Here is a 21,538-nt window from a genome sequence, read left to right on the forward strand (position 1 = left end):
TTTTGCTGAATTGGTGCAGTCCAGAGCATGTTCATCTAATACTCAACACGTGAGCTCATAAATGATCCCTAGGAGTTCCTCACTTCCCCAGACCATACATTAATATCCACAGAAACTATTTTAAATGTATCTGAATCACTTCGCAAAGTATGTATAGTGTTGTGTAGCTAGAAAACACATAACTCGGTAAAAATTAGCTGAATAGAGAGAGAGAGAGAGAGAGAGAGAGAGAGAGAAAGACCCTGGATGTGATGTTATATGATGGTGTTGTGATGTGGTTATTCGAGTTGGGTTGAAAAAATTCTGATAGACTAGATTTCTATATTTGCACCATGTAATGGTATATTATAAGGTTACATACATATAGCCTAGTGTTAGTCTCTAGATAAAAGACAGAAATAAGCAGAGCTTAGGTAGCTGCAAATATCATTTTTAATCAATGATACAAAAGGATTGTAAAGTTTTGAGAAGTTCCATATGCAGAGAGTGTAAGCTGTAAATATACAGTATACATCAAGTCTATATATTTTTAGTTCTTATTTGCACTTTAAACTTTATTTTTGTGAAACTTTCACACACAATTAAAATCAGAGTTATGACTCGGTGTCTCTATAATGTCTTGTGTGTGTGTGTGTGTGTGTGTGTTTATGTGTGTGTTTGTGTACAGTATATCTGTGCCGTTCCCCACCAAACCAGTCAGACTGCATAAGTGAAAGGAAAACTCAGCAGCTCCGTTTTGTGTCGAGGGGAAAATAAATCTTTTCAGGAGTAAAAACACAGTAAGTGTCTAAATCTAAAGCTTTAATACAAACCTCTGAAAGTATTTGAACACAAGGTCAGTTCTATTGTTTCTGACACACTGAAGACATTTGGGTTTGAGAGGAAAAGATGAATATGAGACGATAGATCAGAATTTCAGCTTCATTTCCTGGTATTTACATCTAGATGTGTTAAACAACTTAGAACATGGCAGCTTTGGTGGCAGAACAGCCAATTTTTATTTGAGCAAAAGTATAGGAACAGATAGTCTTAAAGTAAATTAAATTAGAAAAACAAAAGAATTCACCTTGCTGTTCCAATGCTTTCAAAGGGGATTGTATAAACACTCTGAATTTACATTAGAGGAAGAACAACGATAAAATAAAAATAAAGTTTAAAGTGTATATAAGAGGTACAAATGTATAGAATTCATGTATTTACTGCAATATACTCCATACACAATGTTTTAACAGCATCGTTATCAGCAGGAGGCGCTGTTCTGTTTTGTAGATCATATCAAAAAGTGCAGTATTATGTTTTTTTTTCCGTAGTATTGTTATCATTGTTATTATTATTTTCTCATGAAGTACAAATGAGTGTACACATCTTTACACCATCAGGGTTCAGAATTCCACACACAGATTTTAAATAAATTACAGATCTTTATAGTTTTAATTTGATTTTTATTGAGCCAGTGTAATGTGTTTTATTGTTAAGCAGCTAAATTTAAATCTTTTATCTTCATTTTTTCTTATGTTACTTGCTGCTTATTAGGCTAAGTTTGTTTAAGAGGTTCTGTGCGAATTCAAACCCGATATACAATCATCCATATACAGTTCATATTATATTAGCATGTACAATTCCCTTAATTTCTGGCTCTAATAATATGTTTGTTGTAGAATGATGGAGGGAAAGAGATCAGACTCACCAGAACCCAGCTGTGTGTCCATGAAGAGTGACCGGTCAAAAGAGGATCCCATAACTAACTTCAGAGACAGAGACAGTTCTACTGATCTGAGGTCAGTATAGTGAGGTGGTTTAGTTCTTTTCTCTCCAACAAAAACCAGAATGGTCAGATTTGCACTCAGTTACATTTACACAGATATTTACCTTGATTGCATTAAACAGTCTATATTAAATATTTAAGCAATATCACATGAGCAAGAGTGTTTTTATACTGAATATCAGCACGGCCGTGATTCAGCTGTAGGCCCAAGACTGTAGGTAATCACAGTTATTCACAGGTAATCAGAGCCGTGCTGATATTCAGTACAACAGCATGATTGCAAGTGTGATATTGCTTTTATATAACAGTTCTATAAACAAGATATTACAAGATATTATATTACCAACTTGAATTTTGGCCAAACAGTTAATCTCACCTCCAAAACTTGCTCAAACCACCAAAAAACTTCATACATGTCTCACAATAAGCTCGTTCCACCATAACACTGGCAACTTCTCACTCAGAAAGCACACATTGTCACTCATAACACACGGACCTAAAAAACACTAACAACAGGGAGCATTTCAGAAATTATGAACTTTTATCTTTGAAGTTTGAACGATTTTTCACATAAATCAGTATTTCATTATAGAATAAGAATAACACCTTTTCACTTTATTGACTGTATTAAAGTATATGTAACAAGAATGAATCAGAAATGCTGCAATTTGTTTCAATATCCTTTATTTTTCTATGTATTTGCATATTTTAATTTACTTGTGAAAAATAAAAAGTTGAAAAAGAAAAAAAACAAAATTACTGAAATTCCAGGGCTGCAGCAATAACTACAAAAAAACCCATCAATATGTATAGTATAATCACTCATACTTTATATACAGCACTGTCAGGGTTCTAGTCCTCCCTCTCTCCTGCATTTGGCCACAAGTTTTCATCAACATCACATCTTGTATCTTCTCTGGCGATGCACCTTGGAAAATATCTTCTGGAATGTCTACTCCAACCCTGGCAGTCTTCAGGAGAAATGTCTCCACACCCCGCATTCATTGTGTCCAGTAAACACAACTGATCATGTGGATGGTGGTCATAAACTGCTCTTGGTCTTCCTCTCCTTTGTCCTTCATGCATTCTCCTTCTCTCTACCTGCCTCTCTCTCACCAACCTGTCTTCCTTGATCCATGTTTCCAAACAGAATCATTCCGAAGCTGTCTCCTTTTACTAAAAGAAGTTTGGAATGATTATTTATTTCATTGTATTGTAAATATTCTGCTAAGATTTTCTGTATATTTCAATATGGCTACTGCAGAAATGCACGAAATTTGCCATCATTCTGTTTTGAATGTGTTTTTTAAACATTTTTGAAAGCAGTGTGTTTGCATTTGATAAACATGCTGCAAATATATAGTGTTTTGCAGGTGGTGGAGTATGAATGAAAAAAGAGTTCATGGATTTTGGAAAATGTGGTCACTGAATGCATTTTGGGTGAAAGCAATGAAAAATTATTCACAGTTTGGTCCGTTTATACTTTTGTTTCACTAACTGTGTGAAGAGTTTTGATATTGTGACTTCAGTTTTGACCAATGCATGTTAGCAATAGAAAAAAAAAAAAACTGTAATATGGAGTAACTAACATTTAAGACAAAATATGGCCAAATATTTTGCTTATTTTTGCTCAGTGCTGTTATATTAAATATCAGATCTCTTGGAATGCCGCTTGTCTGATTAACGGACTGGAACTAACTGCTGAATAGACACCAATAGATTTTGTGCATTACTTAGTGACTCAGGGTCGTTTCTGGCTATAAGCGGTGTAAACGGTCACTTAGGACCCCGGAGAATCAGGGGGCCCTGTGATTTTTAAAATAGTTATGCAAAAAAGCACATTTTACTATCATCTGACCAAGAGGTTTGTGTATCATGCAGTAGCAGGGAGCCCCCTTGTGGTGTGAAAGGAATAAGTAACTAAAGTAACGTCAGAAGATCATGAAGAAGCAGCGATAATTATTTGTTCATAACACAAAAAAGAAAAAAATGAGAAGAGGAGAAATGAACCAAAAACAAAAACAGGAAATGAATTCTATTTAACTGGATTTAGTAAATTTGTCTGCTTTTGTAGCTTCTGCTTGTTGATATAATCGATATGTAAGAAAATTGTGGTTAACTATTTATCTACTATCTAGAGCACACACAAGTCCTGTGGGCCAAATCCGGCCTGCAGCCTCCTTTCATTTGGTCCACGTGAATGTGGAAATAGTAATACTGAAACTGTACACTACTGCTCTACATTTTCACACGATCCAGCCTTTTCCCCATCTGAAGGGTAGCTACTGTAAAACACAGTGTATATGTGCTCTCTGACTTAAACATTTCTAGACATAATATGGTTGGTTGAAATGCTAGGCCTTGCCTTTTATTCGTCTGCATTATTTAATTTGCTGCTTATTAGACTAAGATTGTTTAAGAGGTTCTGTGCTAATTCAAAGTTGATATACAATCATCCATAATGAAGCCATATTATATTAGCATGTACAATTCCCTTAATTTCTGGCTGTAATAATATGTGTGTTGTAGAATGATGGAGGGAAAGAGATCAGACTCACCAGAACCCAGCTGTGTGTCCATGAAGAGTGACGCGTCAATGGATCCCATAACTAACTTCAGAGACAGAGACAGTTCTACTGATCTGAGGTCAGTGTAGTGAGCTGTTTTATGGCAGTGTTCCACTTGATCAAACTCACTCATGTCATAATATAACTATTTTATTAATTCATTTATTAAAACATTTGTTTCTAAACATGTTAGTGTCAGTTAGGAAATCCTGAAATCAGTGTATTGTGTTAAGAGGAGAGTGTTAATTATCTGTCTCTGTATTTATTAGCGTGTTGTGCAGCTATGAATACATATAGTCCATATTACATGATGTGTTTTATTCGTTCACAGACCACAAAAGAAGAAATCAAACATCAGCAGGAATCAGTTGGACTCCATATTCAAGGTGTGTGTATACAGTTCCCCTTCAGGAACTCGAGCTGCGTCGAAACGCTATGGGAACGCCTTCAGCGTGACCACGCTCTGAATAACGTGTAATCAGTCCAATGGATGGGCGAGACGTCACGGGCGGGGTGACGTAGCGACCCGGAAGCATAAAAGCCCGAGCGGCAAACGCCGCGCTAGCTTTCTGTCATTCAGCAAGTGCTCTGTGTGATATTGTCTGTCTATTGTTTGTTTTTCTGTGTTGTCTGTGGCGTGCCTAAGGCCAAGGACAAAGCGAAACTGAAACAGGGCGAGAGCAGACAGTGTTTTAGGCTGTGTGTTCCTCCCTGCCCGCGTTATATTACCGGCGGGGATACACACAGTCTTTGCGTTGTCTGCTTGGGAGCGGAGTACGCAGAGTCGGCTCTCGAGGGAGCCGGCTGCTCGCATTGCGAGCGTTTGCCAAAAAAACAAAGTCTGCGCGCGCTTCACTCCCGGAAGGCTCTCTTTGAGGAGGGATCCTTCACTCGCGTGCCTCGCGGTGCCGGCCCTGCTTCTGCCGAGGCAGAGTGGCGGTTGCGCTCGTGGGGCTCGCAGATGGATCTGGCGGAGGGAATGGAGACGAATGAGTCCCTTTCTCCTTCCTCACCCTCCAGAGCCACTGTCCGCTCTCTGGGTTCGGAAGCCCGGCGCTCCGCCTGTCTTCCTCCGAGGAGGTTTGACGTGGAGGGCGCCGACTCTGATTTGCCGCAGTCTCCTCAATATGAGGAGCTGCTGGAGGTAGTTTCGCGGGCTGTTGCTAAACTTAGCATTGACTGGCCCGCTGAAACGCGGGTTGAACCGCAGGGGTCTAAGCTAGATGAGCGCTTCCTGCGCAGTAAACCGCCACCTCCACGCCAGAGCCTGCCTTTTTTCCCCAACCTCCACACCGAGGTGTCAAGGTCATGGAGGAGGCCTTTTTCGGCCCGTTTATTCAGTTCCGCCTCGTCTTACTTTGCTAACATGGCAGGGCTGGACCATACTGGCTACAGGGCGATGCCCAGGGTTGAACAGACGCTAGCTAGCTATCTGTCCCCTGGTGCGGCTTCATCCCTGAAGGCTCCGGCGCTGCCCACCAAGCCGCTGCGGACCACCTCAGCGCTGGTGGGCAAGGCGTACACGGCAGCGGGTCAGGCTGGTGCGTGTCTGCACACCATGGTGGTGTTACAGGCGTACCAGGCCGACCTGCTCAAGGAGCTGGATGAGCACGGGGAGATGCGTCATCAGAGCGTCGCCTCCCATGCTCCCCCGCAGCGGGACCGGGAGTCTCAGCGGCGCTCTGGGCCCGGTCCCTCTGACACGAAGACAGATCTGAGGACCGTTCTTTTGGCGAGGAGGGCCGCGGCTAAGAAGCCCTGACGCCTTGGGCCCAGGGCTTCCGAGGGCGGGCCCCTCTGGGGCGGGACGGTGTACACCTCATTATACGGTGCCCGTCTCGCCTCAGTGCCCTCGGGAGGTCGGTCTGCCAACCCTGCCACCTATGGTGCTTCAGGGCGCAGCGGTCTCCGGCGAGCATTTCTCCCAGTTCTCACCCAGAAATGTAGCAGGTCTGGGAGGCTGGTGGCCTCTTTGGAGGCCTTCGGAGCAGCTAGTTCGGTCGTTCCCTGTCAGTTCTCCGCTCCAGGGCACCAAGCTAGCCGCTCTCGCCGTACCAGAGGTCAGTCTCGAGAGGCTGATCCCCTTAGTGAGCTATTTGGCAGCGTGGAAACTTCTGCCGAATGTGTCTCAATGGGTCCTACATACTGTAGAGAGAGGCTACCGAATTCAGTTCGGCTCTGGTAATGGAACAGGAAGTACACACTCTCCTGAGGAAGGAGGCCATCGAGGTGGTCCCTCCTCACGACAGAGTCCGGGCTCTACAGCCGGTACTTCATTGTTCCCAAGAAGGGTGGAGGGCTGCGTCCTGTTTTGGGACTTGCGGCAGTTGAACCTCTCAGTCGCATGACTGAAGTTCAGGATGCTCCCGGTAACACAGGTCGTGTCTCAGATCAGCTCCGAGGACTGGTTTGTCACGATCGACCTAAGGGATGCATATTTCCATATCTCCATCCTTCCTCAACACAGGAAGTTCCTGAGGTTCGTTTTTGGGGGCGAAGCTTACCAATATCGGGTTCTTCTGTTCGGCCTAGCACTCTCACCCCGCTGGGGTTAAGACTGAACGCCGAGAAAAGTGTGCTTCCTTCAGTACAGAGAATCACTTATCTGGGCGCGGTGTGGGATTAGACCGCGATGCAGGCACGCCTGTCTCCTGCTCGGATCGAGTCGATCCTCACAGCAGTCGCGAGAGTGAGAGAAGGCCGGTCACTCACTGTGAAGCAGTTTCAGAGACTGCTGGGTCTGTTGGCAGCTGCTTCCAACGTAATACCTTTTGGCCTGCTGTACATGAGACCCCTACAGTGGTGGCTCAAGACCAGGGGGTTCTCCCTGAGGGGAAACCCGCTCTGCATGATCAAGGTCACGCGGCGGTGCCTACGTGCCTTAGACATCTCTCAGCCGAGGTTGTTGAGACCATCCTCCAGCCCAGAGCTCCCTCAACGAGGAAACTGTACGCCCTGAAGTAGAAACTTTTCACTTCCTGGTGCGGAGACCGCCGGCTCGACTCTGTTCACTGCCCAGTTGGTACAGTGCTGGAGTTCCTGCAGGCCTGTCTCTCCGCAGGGCTGACCCACTCCACCCTGAAGGTCTACGTGGCGGCTATTGCGGCCTGCCACGCCCCCCTCAGTTGTCAGTCAGTGGGCAGGCACCCCCTGGTTACACGTTTCCTCCGCGGTGCGCTGAGGCTCAGACCTCCAGTGCGATCTCGGGTCCCTCCTTGGGACCTGGCTGTGGCTTTAGAGGCTCTCTGTAAACCCCCCTTCAAGCCCATAGAGGAGATTTCGGACCGTCTTTTGACGTTGAAAACTGCCTTTCTCTTGGCGATTTCCTCTCTTAGGAGAGTGGGGGATCTTCAGGCCCTCTCTGCGGCCCCTTCTACTTTGCGCCCAGTCTGGCCAAAGCGTTCTTGTACCCCCGAGCGGGGTACGTACCAAAAGTTCCCTCCTCGGCACCACGGCCGGTCGTGCTGCAGGCCTTCTGTCCTCCTCCCTTTCGGGAGCCCAACCGTCGGAAGCTTAACTGTACGTGTCCAGTGCGAGCACTGGATGTGTACATCCACAGAGCTGCCCTGTGGAGGTGGGCAGACCAATTGCTTGTATGCTTTGGTCCCCTGAAGAGGGGTCTTTCTGCTACCAAGCAGACCCTCAGCCAGTGGATTGTGGAGGCCATTTCCCTGGCTTATGAGTCCTCTGGTCTCCCCTCACCCTTGGGGCTCACTCTACCCGAGGTGTGGCAGCCTCGAAGGCCTTTCTCGCAGGTGTGTACATAAAGGACATCTGCAACGCAGGGGCGTGGACCAATGTCAGGGGTTGGTCCACGCCCCTGACATTTGCCAGGTTCTACGGCCTGGGGATGTGAGCCACTCCCGGCTCTTCTGTCCTTTTGCCTTGAGCTGTGCCCTTTCCACACTAGGCAGGGATTTGTAAGTCTGGCGGCGTGGGCATACTCGTTCCCATAGCGTTTCGATGCAGCTCGAGTTCCTGAAGGGGGACGTCTCCAGGTTACGCATGTAACCATGGTTCCCTGAGGGAACAAGACGCTGCGTCTCAGTGCCACACTTCCGGCATCCCTGCTGAGCTTGCCTCATTTCTTAGAAGCTAGCGCGGTGTTTGCATTGGACTGATTACACATGTTATTCAGAGCGCGGTCACACTGAAGGCGTTCCCATTTACATTACATTTACGGCATTTGGCAGACGCCCTTATCCAGAGCAACTTACAATTATCTGATTTTATACACCTGAGCAGTTGAGGGTTAAGGGCCTTGCTCAAGGGCCCAGTGGTGGCAGCTTGGTGGTGCTGGGATTTGAACTCTCAACCTTCTGAGCAGAAGTCCAACATCTTAACCACTGAGCTACCACTTCCCATAGCGTTTTGACGCAGCGTCTCTTTCCCTCGGGGAACCATGGTTACATGCATAACCTGGAGACGTTTTATCCATGTGAAGGAGCATTATGGGTAATCAAACAGAATTTCAGTTGTAACTGTGGTAATAGAAAGAGAATTTTCTTCTTTTCATAAAATAAAAGCATCTCTTCCTGTGTAACATTATAATATTTAGATCTGTTCCTGTGTGTTTCTAATCAGGAGCTGGAACACAAAGTCATCACTCTGATAAAGAACGAGCTGAAGAGGTTTAAGAAGCTCCTGATCCCAGATTACCCAGCATGCACTGAGAGGGAGGTGGAGGATGAGGAGGTTCTGCACAGTGTGAGAGAGGGAGCACTGAAGATCACACTGCACGTCCTGAAGAACATGAACCACACAGATCTCGCTCACACACTGCACAACAGTAAGAGCTCTGAGTCATGGCTTTATTTTAACAAGTTAAGTTTAGTTCATACTTAAACACATCATATTAAATTTATCAAGCTGAATAAGTCAATGATATTAGTAATCTGAAACTGGTTATGTATATATTTTTACTTCTAAGTTTTATACATTAATCATATTGCATATTTGCATTAAAATGTTATTATATTTTTTATTAGAGCTGGTATCTGTGTATCAACAAAAGCTGAAATCCAACCTGAGGGAGAAGTTTAAAAGAATTAATGAAGGAATCTCACAGCATAGAAGCTCAGCTCTTCTGAATGAGATCTACACAGAGCTCTACATCACAGAGGGCTGGAGTGGAGACGTCAATAATGAACATGAGGTGAGACAGATTGAGACAGCGTCCAGGAGACCAGCAACACAGGAGACACCCATCAAATGTAATGATCTCTTTAAAGACAAGTCCATCAGAAGTGTGCTGACTAAAGGAGTTGCTGGAATTGGAAAAACAGTCTCTGTGCAGAAGTTCATTCTGGACTGGGCTGAAGGAAAAGCAAATCAGGACGTCACCTTCATGTTTCCACTTCCCTTTAGAGAGCTGAATCTGATGAAGCAGAAAAATCTCAGTCTGATGAATCTTCTTCATCACTTTTTCCCAGAAATGAGAAAACTAGAATTATCAGACTGTAACTCCTACAAAGTCCTCTTTATCTTTGATGGTCTGGATGAGTATCGACTTCCTCTAAATTTCCAGAACAATGAGAGATTGTGTGATGTGACAGAGTCAGCCTCAGTGGATGTGCTGCTGACAAACCTCATCAAGGGGAATCTGCTTCCCTCTGCTCTCCTCTGGATAACCTCTCGACCAGGAGCAGCCAATCAGATCCCTCCTGAGTGCGTAGACCAGGTAACAGAGGTACGAGGGTTCAGTGATCCTCAGAAAGAGGAGTACTTCAGGAAGAGGATCAGTGATCAGAGCCTGGCCAATAAAATCATCACACACACAAAGTCTTCAAGAAGCCTCTACATCATGTGCCACATCCCAGTCTTCTGCTGGATTTCAGCCACTGTTCTAGAGAGAATGTTGGGTGAAGCAGAGAGTGGAGAGATCCCCAAGACTCTGACGCAAATGTTCACACACTTCCTGATCTTTCAGATCAAACACAAGGACCAAAAGTACCATCAGAAATGTGACCCTGATCCTCAGCAGACCAGAGAGAGTATCCTGGCATTGGGAAAACTGGCTTTCCAACAGCTGGAGAAAGGAAACCTGATCTTCTATGAGGAAGACCTGAGAGAGTGTGGCATTGATGTCAGAGAAGCTTCAGTGTACTCAGGAATGTGTACCCAGATCTTCAGAGAGGAGTCTGGGCTTCACCTGGGGAAGGTGTTCAGCTTTGTACATCTGAGTGTTCAGGAGTTTCTGGCTGCTTTATACGCATTTCTCTCCTTTATCATTAAAAAGAGAAATGTGCTACTGGAGCAAAGCACTGGAGTTTTTAATCTCTTCAGGAATCCAAACATGTCTGATTTCCTCAGGAGTGCAGTGGACAAGGCCTTACAGAGTGAGAATGGACACCTGGACCTGTTCCTCCGCTTCCTTCTGGGTCTCTCACTGGAGTCCAATCAGACTCTCTTACGAGGCTTAATGCCACAGACAGGAAGCAGCTCTCACAGCAAACAGGAAACAGTTGAGTACATCAAGGAGAAGATCAGGGAGAATCCATCTCCAGAGAAATCCATCAATCTGTTCCACTGTCTGAATGAACTGAATGATCATTCTCTAGTGCAGGAAGTACAAACTTACCTGAACAGGGTTGTTTATAGTCGTCTCAGTGGAATCAGACTCTCTCCTGCTCAGTGGTCAGCTCTGTTGTTTATTTTACTGAACTCAGAACAGGAGCTGGATGTGTTTGATTTGGGCAAATATGACCCATCAGAGGAATTTCTTCTGAGGGTGCTGACAGTGGTCAAAGCCTCTAGAAAAGCTCTGTGAGTATTTTTGTTTATAAATGTGTTACTGTGTAGTTTGTTATTTTAATGTAACACTAAACTGCACTAGTTGGATTAATGCTTGTTAATAGTTACTCTAATCATCTTTAAACAAACCTCTGGTACCTTTACAGAAGATTGTTTCACTTTTTACAGTAAGATGTTATTAAACCAACCTTTTGACATACGTGAACACACCACCTGTACTCGGGTCCACTCCAAACCCCCGGAAATCAGAGGTGTCTGTATGAGCAGAGAACGATGCACACCAACTGTTTTATTGTCTCTTTGAAATTCAACACATAACTTTGTGTCAATACTGAAAAATCAAAATCACTTCTCACTTTGGATCAAAATACATTTATTTCTAGAGCTCATAGATCAGTGCACATGAGGCTTGTGAGATGGAGTGTAATATGCCATCGTCCTATCATTCCCCATAACTATCACTGATTGATGATAGTAATCACCTGTAGCTCAGAGGAAGGAAAAGAACAAATATATGTAACACGTGTCGTGGACGCCTTACTTCATTACAGCAAAAAAAAAAAACAGAAAATAGTTGAGTCAAGGCCAAAGGAAACACATATTACGAGACACAACACAGTATATTTTTGGTCTCTTCAAGCTGCAGACACCATGTTTTCCGACAGACATTTAAATCATTACAACTTGAAAGCCCTTGTGATTGAAACACACCTCATTTATCAATCAGATATTCACAGAATTCATCATTTCTCTTCCAGGCTGTGTGTGTGTCACCTGACAGAGGAAAGCTGTAGAGTTCTGTCCTCAATTCTCAGCTCAAACTCCTCCAGACTGAGAGAACTGAACCTGAGTCACAATAACGTGCAGGATTCAGGAGTGAAGCTGCTCTCTGCTGGTCTGGAGAATCCACACTGTACACTGGAAATACTGAGGTATATATACACACACACTTCACATATATTCACTTCACTTCACTTCACTTCACACACACACACACACACACACACACACAGAACTCAGAACAGGAGCTGGATGAGTTTAGTTTTAATAAAATATGACCCATCAGAGGAAGGTCTTCTGAGTCACTTCTCACTTTGGATCAAAATACATTTATTTCTAGAGCTCATGGATCAGTGCACATGAGACTTGTGAGATGGAGTGTAATGTGCTATTTACATTTACGGCATTTGGCAGACGCCTTTATCCAGATCGACTTACAAAAGTGCTTTGAAGTCTATCAAAAATTAATTCTGACTCACTAGGTCACAAACTAGGAATACCATCAGTCCAACATTCTGTTGGGAGGTAACAGACAAGCGCTCAGACAATACATTTTTTTTTTTTTTTTTGGTTTTGTAAATGCTAATTTAAGTACTTTATGAAGAGGAAAGTCTTTAGACGTCATATGAAGACTGCCAGTGACTCAGCTGTTTGGACATCTAGGGGAAGTTCATTCCACCACCTTGGATCGGAGGGAGTGTCGTGGCGCTCGAGGTGTGATAAGTTCTTTGAGATAAGTGGGTGTTGGTCCGTTTTTGCTTTGTAGGAAAACATCAGTGTTTTAAATCTGATGCAGCAGCTACAGGAAGCCAGTGGAGGGAGCGCAGCAATGGGGTGGTGTGGGAAAATTTAGGAAGGTTGAAAACTATTCATGCAGAGGCAGACCTGCCAGGAGTGAGTTGCAGTAGTCCAGTCTTGAAATGACAAGGGACTGAACAAGCACCTGAGTGGCCTGTGTGGAAAGAAATGGACGAATTCTTCTGATGTTATAAATGAGAAATCGACATGAGCATGTCAGATTAGTAGTGTGAGAGTAGAAGGACAGTTGATTGTCTACAGTTACACCAAGGTTGTGTGTACTGACCAAAAGCGAGATAAGAGAATTGTCTAGGGAGACTGCAAGATCCTGAGATGGGGATGAATCACCTGGGATGAACAGCAGTTCAGTTTTGCTGGGATTAAATTTCAACTGATGAGTTGTAATCCATGATGAGATGTCTGCCAGACATGCTGATATCCGAGCAGAAACATGAGTGTGTGAGGGAGGGAAGGAGAGGATGAGTTGAGTGTCATCGGCATAGCAGTGGTATGAAAACCCATGTGAGGATATGACCACACAAAGAGATTGAGTATAGAGGGAGAACAGGAGAGGACCAAGTACTGAGCCTTGTGGAACACCAGTGGAGAGTCTGCGAGGAGCAGATGTGGATCCCCTCCATGTCAGCTGATATGACTGACCTTCCAGGTAGGAAGCAAACCATTGCCATGCTGCACCACAAATTCCTAGACTCATGAGGGTGGACAAGAGAGTCTTGTGGTTCACTGTGTCAAACGCTGCTGAAAGGTCAAGGAGGATGAGGACTCAAGATCAGAAGTTTGGCTGATCTAGCGGCATGTAGCTTCTCAGTGACGGCCAAAAGGGCAGTCTCTGTGGAGTGTGCCGGTTTGAAGCCAGACTGGTTGGGGTCATGGAGGTTGTTCTGTGAGAGATGGAGAGACAGTTGATTGTAGACAGTTCTTTCAAGGGTTTTAGAAAGAAAAGAGAGAAGTGATATTGAGCGGTTGTTGCTGATGTCAGAGAGATCCAGAGTGGGATTCTTCAGGATGGGAATAACCCTTGCTCTCTTGGATGAGGTTGGTACATGACCAGATGTTAGTCAGCCATTGATGATAGTGGTGATGAAGGGGGGGGGGAGGTCTTGAGAGATGGTCTGGACCATTGTGGAAGGGATTGGATCCAATGGGCAGGTGGTACGTTTGCAGGACAAGATGATTTGCAGGATCTCTTCTGTTGCTAGTTTAGAAAACTGTGCCAGTGAATGAGAAGGAGAATTCTCAGTGTGTAGTGTAGGAGTCGGGGTAGAAGTGAATGTCTGGCAGATTTTTTCAATCTTTTCATCATAAAAAGTGGTAAAGTCTTCAGCAGTCAGGGAGGATGGAGCAGGAGGAGCCGGTGGGTTGAGTAGTGAAGAAAAGATGTTGTGGAGATTGCGAGGATCTTGTGCAGAGGATTCCAGCTTTTCCTTGTAGAAGGCAGTCTTAGCAGAAGTCACTTCAGATGAGAATTTGGACAGGAGAGCGCAGTAAGAGGCAAGATCTGTGTCGAGTTGCGATTTCTTCCACTTTCTCTCTGCTGTTCTTAATTCTCTCAGATTACTGTGTAACACATCCAATAGCCAAGGAGCAGGGCAGGAAATCTTCCTGGGTTTAGAAGATAGAGGGCAGAGGAGGTCCAAGGATGAGGAAAGTGAGGAGAGGAAAGTGTCAGTGGCTAGCTCCAATGGTAGGGAGGAAAAGGAGTCAGGGTAAGGAAGGGATGTTTCTACGAGTGGGAGAGAAGTATTGATGGCTGGTGGTTTTAGGCAGGATAGGGAGGGTGATTGTGAAGGATACCAAGAGATGATCAGAGATGTGGAGTGGGGTAGCACTGATGAATGTAGCAGGAAAGGGGCGGCTGAAGACAAGGTCCAGGGTGTTTCCTCCTTTATGTGTAGGAGGACAGCTGTTGAATGTTAAGGAAAAGGAATGCAGAAGAGGGAGAAGGCAAAAGGAATGGAGCTTTTCAGCAGGGAGGTTGAAGTCTCAGAGGACAGTAAGAGGGGTGCTGTCAGTAGGGAAAAGACTGAGGAGCATGTCCATTTCTTCAAGGAAGTCTCCTAGGGGACCAGGAGGGCGGTAGATGACAACGATGAGAAGGTTGATTGGAGAGGTAACTGTAACTACATGGAATTCAAAGGATGAGATGTTGAGATGAGACAGGGAGAGCAGTGTGAAGCACCATCTCAGAGACAACAGCAGACCTGTACCACCACCCCTGCCAGCTTCTCGTGGAGTGTATGAGAAAGCATAAGCAGAAGATAGAGCAGCCAGTGTTGCTGAGTTCTGTGGAAAGATCCAAGTCTCAGTTAGTGCCAAAAAGTCAAGAGAGTAATGGGAAGCTAAAGCTGAGATGAAATCAGCTTTCTTTACTGCAGACTGGCAGTTCCAGAGCCCACCTACCACCGATGTGTGAGACCAAGACTACAGAGGAGGGTAGATGAGGTTACTAGTAGTGCGGCCTCTGGTTTGTGGATGAGAGTTTCTGGGTCTGTGAGAAGCAACAACAGAGATGGGATGCATGTCTGCAGCCTAGGCAGGAGTGGGTTTAGTGAAAATAAGACTGAGAGGGAACTTGTAGCACTTAACTATGGACTCTTATAAGTACCTGGGTGTTCACCTAAACCACAAACTGGACTGGACTCACAACACAGACGCACTGTACAGGAAGGGTCAGAGCAGGCTCTACCTCCTGAGGAGACTGCGGTCCTTTGGTGTGCAGGGGGCGCTCCTAAAGACTTTTTATCTGTGGTGGCATCAACCATCCTGTATGGTGTGGTCTGTTGGAGCAGCAGCAGGAAAGGAAAAAGCTGGACAAGGTCATCAAGAGGTCCAGCTCTGTCCTGGGCTGTCCTCTGGACTCAGTGCGGGAGGTTGGTGACAGACGGGTCCTGACAAAACTGACTGGACTCTATGCTGGACCACGAGTCCCACCCCCTGCGGGACGTCCTGTCAGCTCTGGAGAGCAGCTTCAGTGACAGACTACTCCACCCTCATTGTGTAAAGGAGAGATTTCGTCGGTCTTTCCTTCTTGCTGCTGTAAGACTTTATAATGAACACTGCTGATTTATTTATTTATAAACTCTCATTGCAGTATTTACACTCACATTTATGTGCAATATCAGTGTGAAATATTTTAATGTGCAATACCATCACACTACTGGCAAGCTACACTATTCTCAACCGGCCTGTACTTATGTGTATACACCCCTCTCCTTTTTTGTTTTGTGTTAGGATTTTTGCTTTAGCACTATTTAAGCCATTATACTCTTTCTGTACTGTACCCCTGCTGTTGCTAAATGCAATTTCCCCACTGCGGGACAAATAAAGGAATATCTTTATTTATCAAGAAGAATATACACTACTAAACTTGACACTTTCTAAATTTGTGTGTCTAACTGTTGCAAATTATGCTTCTGCCATCGTCCTATCGTGCCCCATAACTATCACTCTGGAAAATCAGTGCAGTGTGAAACTAACCAAACCAAACAGACAATAATACTGTCTGTGTGTGTGTGTGTGTGTGTGAGAGAGAGAGACATGGAGAGAGAGAGAGAGACACAGACAGACAGAAAGACAGACAGATAGATAGAGGGGGGATAGAGACAGACATATAGATAGAGGGCAGGAAAGAGACAGATAGAGAGGCTGCTCGCTCTCTCATGTGTGTGTTATGTACATGAGCTAATGGTGTTATAATAAATTGTAGCCGAGAGATTGTGGAGTGCAGAAAGATGTCGCTGCTCCTGTAAATGTGCTGATGTGGCGTCCGGTCCTCTGATTTCTGTGTGTGAGAGAAACACACTCACATTTCTGTTACATGGTAAAGTTTAGCTGTATTATGGCTGTGTGTGTGTTTGAGATCAGTGTTCTGATATTTCATCGTTTCTCTTCCAGTCTGTGTTATTGTAATCTGACAGAGGAAAGCTGTAGAGTTCTGTCCTCAGTTTTCAGCTCAAACTCCTCCAGTCTGAGAGAACTGAACCTGCGTGGAAATAACCTGCAGGATTCAGGAGTGAAGCTGCTCTCTGCTGGACTGGAGAATCCACACTGTACACTGGAGATACTGAGGTATACACACACAAACACACACACACACACACACACTGAGGTCAGCTCATAACTTTATAGCTGAAGATCACAAACGGAATTGATTGTGTCTTTATATGTGACTTTTATCACAGTTAAATTATATCCGACACACACTCTTACTTTCTCTCTACACACTTATGTACCTGTATCATGTTCATGTATCATGTTAGATCTTGTGTCTCCACTTCTATCCGTCTCTTTCCCTTTCTTGTTGTTAAATACATCGTCTCATATGAGCTGAGACACGTGGATCTGTCCAAGTACAAATACACAGTCTCTTTATTTTACATTTTTATTCTGACATCAGAACCTCGTGTTCAGGGAGACAGTTTATTTCCCAACTGATGGAAAAGCTGACCACATTTATCATTTAGATATTCACATATTTCATTATTTCTTTTCCAGTCTGCGTTGGTGTAACCTGACAGAGGAAAGCTGTAGAGAACTGTCCTCAGTTCTCAGCTCAAACTCCTCCAGTCTGAGAGAACTGGATCTGAGTCACAATAACCTGCAGGATTCAGGAGTGAAGCTGCTCTCTGCTGGACTGGAGAATCCACACTGTACACTGGAGATACTGAGGTACACACACACACACACAGAACAGCAGCTAGATGAGTTTAATTTGAGGAAATATTACCCATCAGAAGAATGTCTTCTGAGGCTGCTGCCAGTGGTCAAAGCTAGATTATGAGCTAATGGTGTTATAATAAATTGTAGCTGAGAGATTGTGGAGTGCAGAAAGACGTCGCTGCTCCTGTAAATGTGCTGATGTGGTGTCCTGTCCTCTGATTTCTGTGTGTGAGAGAAACACACTCACATTTCTGTTACATGGTAAAGTTTAGCTGTATTATGGCTGCGTGTGTGTTTGAGATCAGTGTTCTGATATTTCATTATTTCTCTTCCAGTCTGTGTGGGTGTAATGTGACAGAGGAAAGCTGTAGAGTTCTGTCCTCAGTTCTCAACTCAAACTCCTCCAGTCTGAGAGAACTGGACCTGTGTGGAAATAACCTGCAGGATTCAGGAGTGAAGCTGCTCTCTGCTGGACTGGAGAATCCACACTGTACACTCGAGAAACTGAGGTATACACACACACACACAAACACACACACGCAGGGGTCAGATCATCACTTTATAATGGAAAATTACAAACAGAAATGATTATATCCTACACACACTCTTACTTTCTCTCTACACACTCATGTACCTGCATCATGTACCTTCTTCTACATAGTGAACTAAACTGATTTGTTGTTTAAACTGTAATGTATTATTCTATAAGAAACTGAAATGTGTACTTGTAAATTAGATTTACTTTGTAGATTAATTCCATATGATGAAAAAATAAAAATTATACTTTGTGATTTGCAATTATATCTGTTTAGATCTTGTGTCTCCACCTCTATCCGTCTCTTTCCCTTTCTTGTTGTTAAATACATCGTCTCATATGAGCTGAGACGATGTGGATCTGTCCAAGTACAAATACACAGTCTCTTTATTTTATATTTTTATTCTGACATCAGAACCTTGTGTTCAGGGAGACAGTTTATTTCCCAACTGATGGAACACACATCATTAATCACGCAGATATTCACATATTTCATCATTTCTCTTCCAGTCTGATTGTGTGTAACCTGACAGAGGAAAGCTGTAGAGTTCTGTCCTCAGTTCTCAGCTCAAACTCCTCCAGTCTGAGAGAACTGAACCTGAGTGACAATAAACTGCAGGATTCAGGAGTGAAGCTGCTCTCTGCTGGACTGGAGAATCCACACTGTACACTGGAGATACTGAGGTACACACACACACACACACACACACACACAGAAAGTGTACTGTATATGAAGTTTGTGTATGTTGTGTAGTAAAGCTGAGTGATTTACGCTGTAACTGTGAGATGGTTTTCTCTCTGCAGGTTGTATAACTGCAGTATCACAGATGAAGGTTGTGCTGCTTTGGCTTCAGCTCTGAGGTCAAACTCCTCATCACACCTGAGAGAACTGAACATGAACAACAATAATCCAGGAGAGTCAGGAGTGAAGCTGCTCTCTGATCTACTGAAGGATCCACACTGTACACTGGAGACACTACAGTGAGTTACTGACTTTCTGTCTACACACACACACACACACACACACACTCTGAGTCACTCAGACACTTAGCCCTAATCTTACCTTCAGTAACCAAAAGGAAATATTTGGGATCCTTTTTGGTCCTCAAAAAACTGTTGATTATTCTATTATTCTCTTAAACATTTAGCGTTTGGTGATGTTTGTAGGGGTGTGTGTGTGTGTGTGTGTGTGTGTGTGTGTGTGTGTGCTGGTGTTTGTAAGGACTCTGATGGTTGATGGTGTTTAACATTGTCATTCTGTCCTGTTCTCTGTCTTACAGCATTACGAGCTGAATCACTCACATTCAGATGTAGAAGTTCCACAACAATCACCGTGACTGATCACATCCTTTATCCACTCAGCTCACGCTTCTTCAGACTGTAATATTATATTTTATCATGCAAAGTCCTTCACTATTTACACACAACACAATAACATCTTTTCTACTGCATTTTAAATGATAATGTAAACATGTAGACCTGCAACACGCTTCAACTATTAAAGATATTTACATAATTCTAAAAACAGCAGTTGAAAACCTTCTTGTATATTTACTGTATATAAACCTGTTATTCCATACAATTTTGTCTAGTATATAACAGTATATGTAATATGAAATAAACAGTGACTGGGAACACACAACAATGCAGTGTGTGTGTGTGTGTGTGTGTGTGTGTGTGTGTGTGTGATCAGTGTGTATGTAAACCACATTTAATGTTGTGTCCATGATGTCCTAAAGTCCTCACAAAGCCGATGTCTGATTTGAAAGGATCTTCATCATGAGCATAAACACATAATTACACACATTAATGTAAAATAATTAAAGATTCAACAGATAATCAGCCATTTCACCTGCTTTATAGCATGAGCTAACGTAAACCTGTGTACATGTGTAATGCTTGAGACGTGTTATATGCCATGTGATTATTCAGTAAGAAACTTTATGATAAGAAACAGTTTAAAGCTCCACAAACACCTGAAACTTTACATGAGTGATTATTAGACAAAGAAATGAGTTTCATCTTGTACAGCTCGTCTTCAAGAAGCTCTCTGTGCTGTCACAGCAACACACAGTCCTGTATCAGGACTTTAAGCTGCTTCCAGTGTTGTTTCAATTAATTTCTGCCTAATGCGGGCAGGAAGTGATGTCATGGGGAGACCATATGGCCTACTGTTTGTCCCAACATACACACCCCTTATTTCCCCAGACTCTCCATGACCACCAATGCCAACACCAACATCAAACAGAACAAAACTGAGAAAATTACAGAGTTACCAGGAACGTCCCTAGGTTACGTCTGTAACCATGGTTTCCAGAGGGAACGAGACGCTGTGTCGACAATGCTTTGGGAACACCTCTGCATGACCACGCTCTGAATCACACGTGTAATCCGTCCAACGGAATCGCATGAGGTCACCGGCTGGATGACGTAGCGACCCGGAAGTATAAAAGTGCATGCGGTGGAGCCGGCGCCAGCTTCATGAGAGTGAAGGAAGCGCTCGCAGGGTTGCAGGAAGTATGGCACCGAGACGCAGCGTCTCGTTCCCTCGGGGAACCATGGTTACAGATGTAACCTAGGGGTGTTCCCCTTCGGGAACTTGAGCTGCGTCGACAATGCTTTGGGAACGAGTATCCAACGCCACCAGACTCACAAATCCCTGCCTAGTGTGGAAGGGCACAACTAGGTCGAGAAAACTGAGCAGCCAGGAGTGGCATTGAGGTCAAGACTGTAAAACCTGATGAAAGTCAGAGGGGTGGACCATCCTGCAGCAATGCAGATATCCTGGAGAGAAACACCAGAGAAGAAGGAATTGGAGGCCACCATACTTCGAGTAGAATGAGCCTTGACCCCCAACGGAGGGGGGAGGAAGGAGTAGTGATAGCATCCACTATCCACCTGCTGAGGGTCTGCTTGTTTGCAGGAAGACCCTTCTTATAAGGACCGTAGCAGACAAATAGCTGGTCCGACGTCCTCCACAGGGCAGCTCTGTGGGCATATGCGTCCAGTGCTCGCACTGGACACACACAAACTTTTTCTGGTCATGGCCCCGAAAGGGAGGTGGACAGAATGCCTGAAGCATGACTGGCCATGGAACCACAGAAGGCACCTTAGGAACAAACCCTGGTCTGGGGTAAAGAAAGGCTCTGGCCATGCCAGGGGCAAACTCTAGAAAAGAGGGGGGCACAGAAAGAGCCTGAAGGTCACAGACTCTCTTCAGGGAAGAGATGGCTAATAGAAATACAGTCTTGACTGTAAGAAATCTCAAAGACACCTCCTCCAAAGGTTCAAAGGGAGGTTTAGAAAGGGCCTCTAAAACCACAGCCAAATCCCAAGAAGGCACTCTAGGTCTTAGCGGGGGCCTCAGCCTCCTGGTACCATGGAGGAAACATGTCACTAACGAGTTTCTCCCCAGAGATTGCCCACCCAGCAGAGCATGATATGCAGCAATAGCAGCCACATGAACTTGTAAAGTGGATGGAGATAACCCTGTGGCAAACCGCTCTCACAGCACTGAACAAACCGGGCAGTTAACTGGTTCTAACTGACAGTTTTCACACCATGACATGAACAGATGCCACTTAGCAGCGTACGATTTCCTCGTGGAGGGAGCTCTGGTTTGCAGTATGGTCTCCACAACCTCGGTTAAGAGACCAGAGG

The 21,538-nt window shown here is 44.4% G+C and overlaps 1 protein-coding gene across 1 annotated transcript; it reads left to right on the forward strand.

Moving 5' to 3' along the window:
- The first annotated feature begins 692 nt into the window (after positions 1-692).
- LOC128318405 (NACHT, LRR and PYD domains-containing protein 12-like) lies at positions 693-19,501 on the forward strand. The gene is made up of 13 exons (XM_053234345.1): positions 693-779; positions 1,659-1,778; positions 4,295-4,411; positions 4,664-4,718; positions 8,917-9,121; positions 9,321-11,097; positions 11,844-12,017; positions 16,579-16,752; positions 17,179-17,352; positions 17,679-17,852; positions 18,389-18,562; positions 18,683-18,859; positions 19,159-19,501. The coding sequence occupies exons 2-13, from the start codon at positions 1,660-1,662 to the stop codon at positions 19,169-19,171; spliced, it is 3,333 nt and encodes a 1,110-aa protein (XP_053090320.1). The 5' UTR covers positions 693-779; position 1,659; the 3' UTR covers positions 19,172-19,501.
- The last annotated feature ends 2,037 nt before the right edge of the window (positions 19,502-21,538 follow it).

The sequence above is a fragment of the Pangasianodon hypophthalmus genome, chromosome 1 (genome assembly GCF_027358585.1).
Source record: "Pangasianodon hypophthalmus isolate fPanHyp1 chromosome 1, fPanHyp1.pri, whole genome shotgun sequence".
Taxonomy (NCBI): domain Eukaryota; kingdom Metazoa; phylum Chordata; class Actinopteri; order Siluriformes; family Pangasiidae; genus Pangasianodon; species Pangasianodon hypophthalmus.

Coding starts and splice junctions, on each gene's coding strand:
- LOC128318405 (XM_053234345.1), top strand. CDS start 1,660: ATGATGGAGGGAAAGAGATCAGACTCACCAGAACCCAGCTGTGTGTCC. Junction 17,353..17,678: donor TGTACACTGGAGATACTGAG/GTACACACACAC, acceptor TTTCTCTTCCAG/TCTGTGTGGGTGTAATGTGA. Junction 17,853..18,388: donor TGTACACTCGAGAAACTGAG/GTATACACACAC, acceptor TTTCTCTTCCAG/TCTGATTGTGTGTAACCTGA.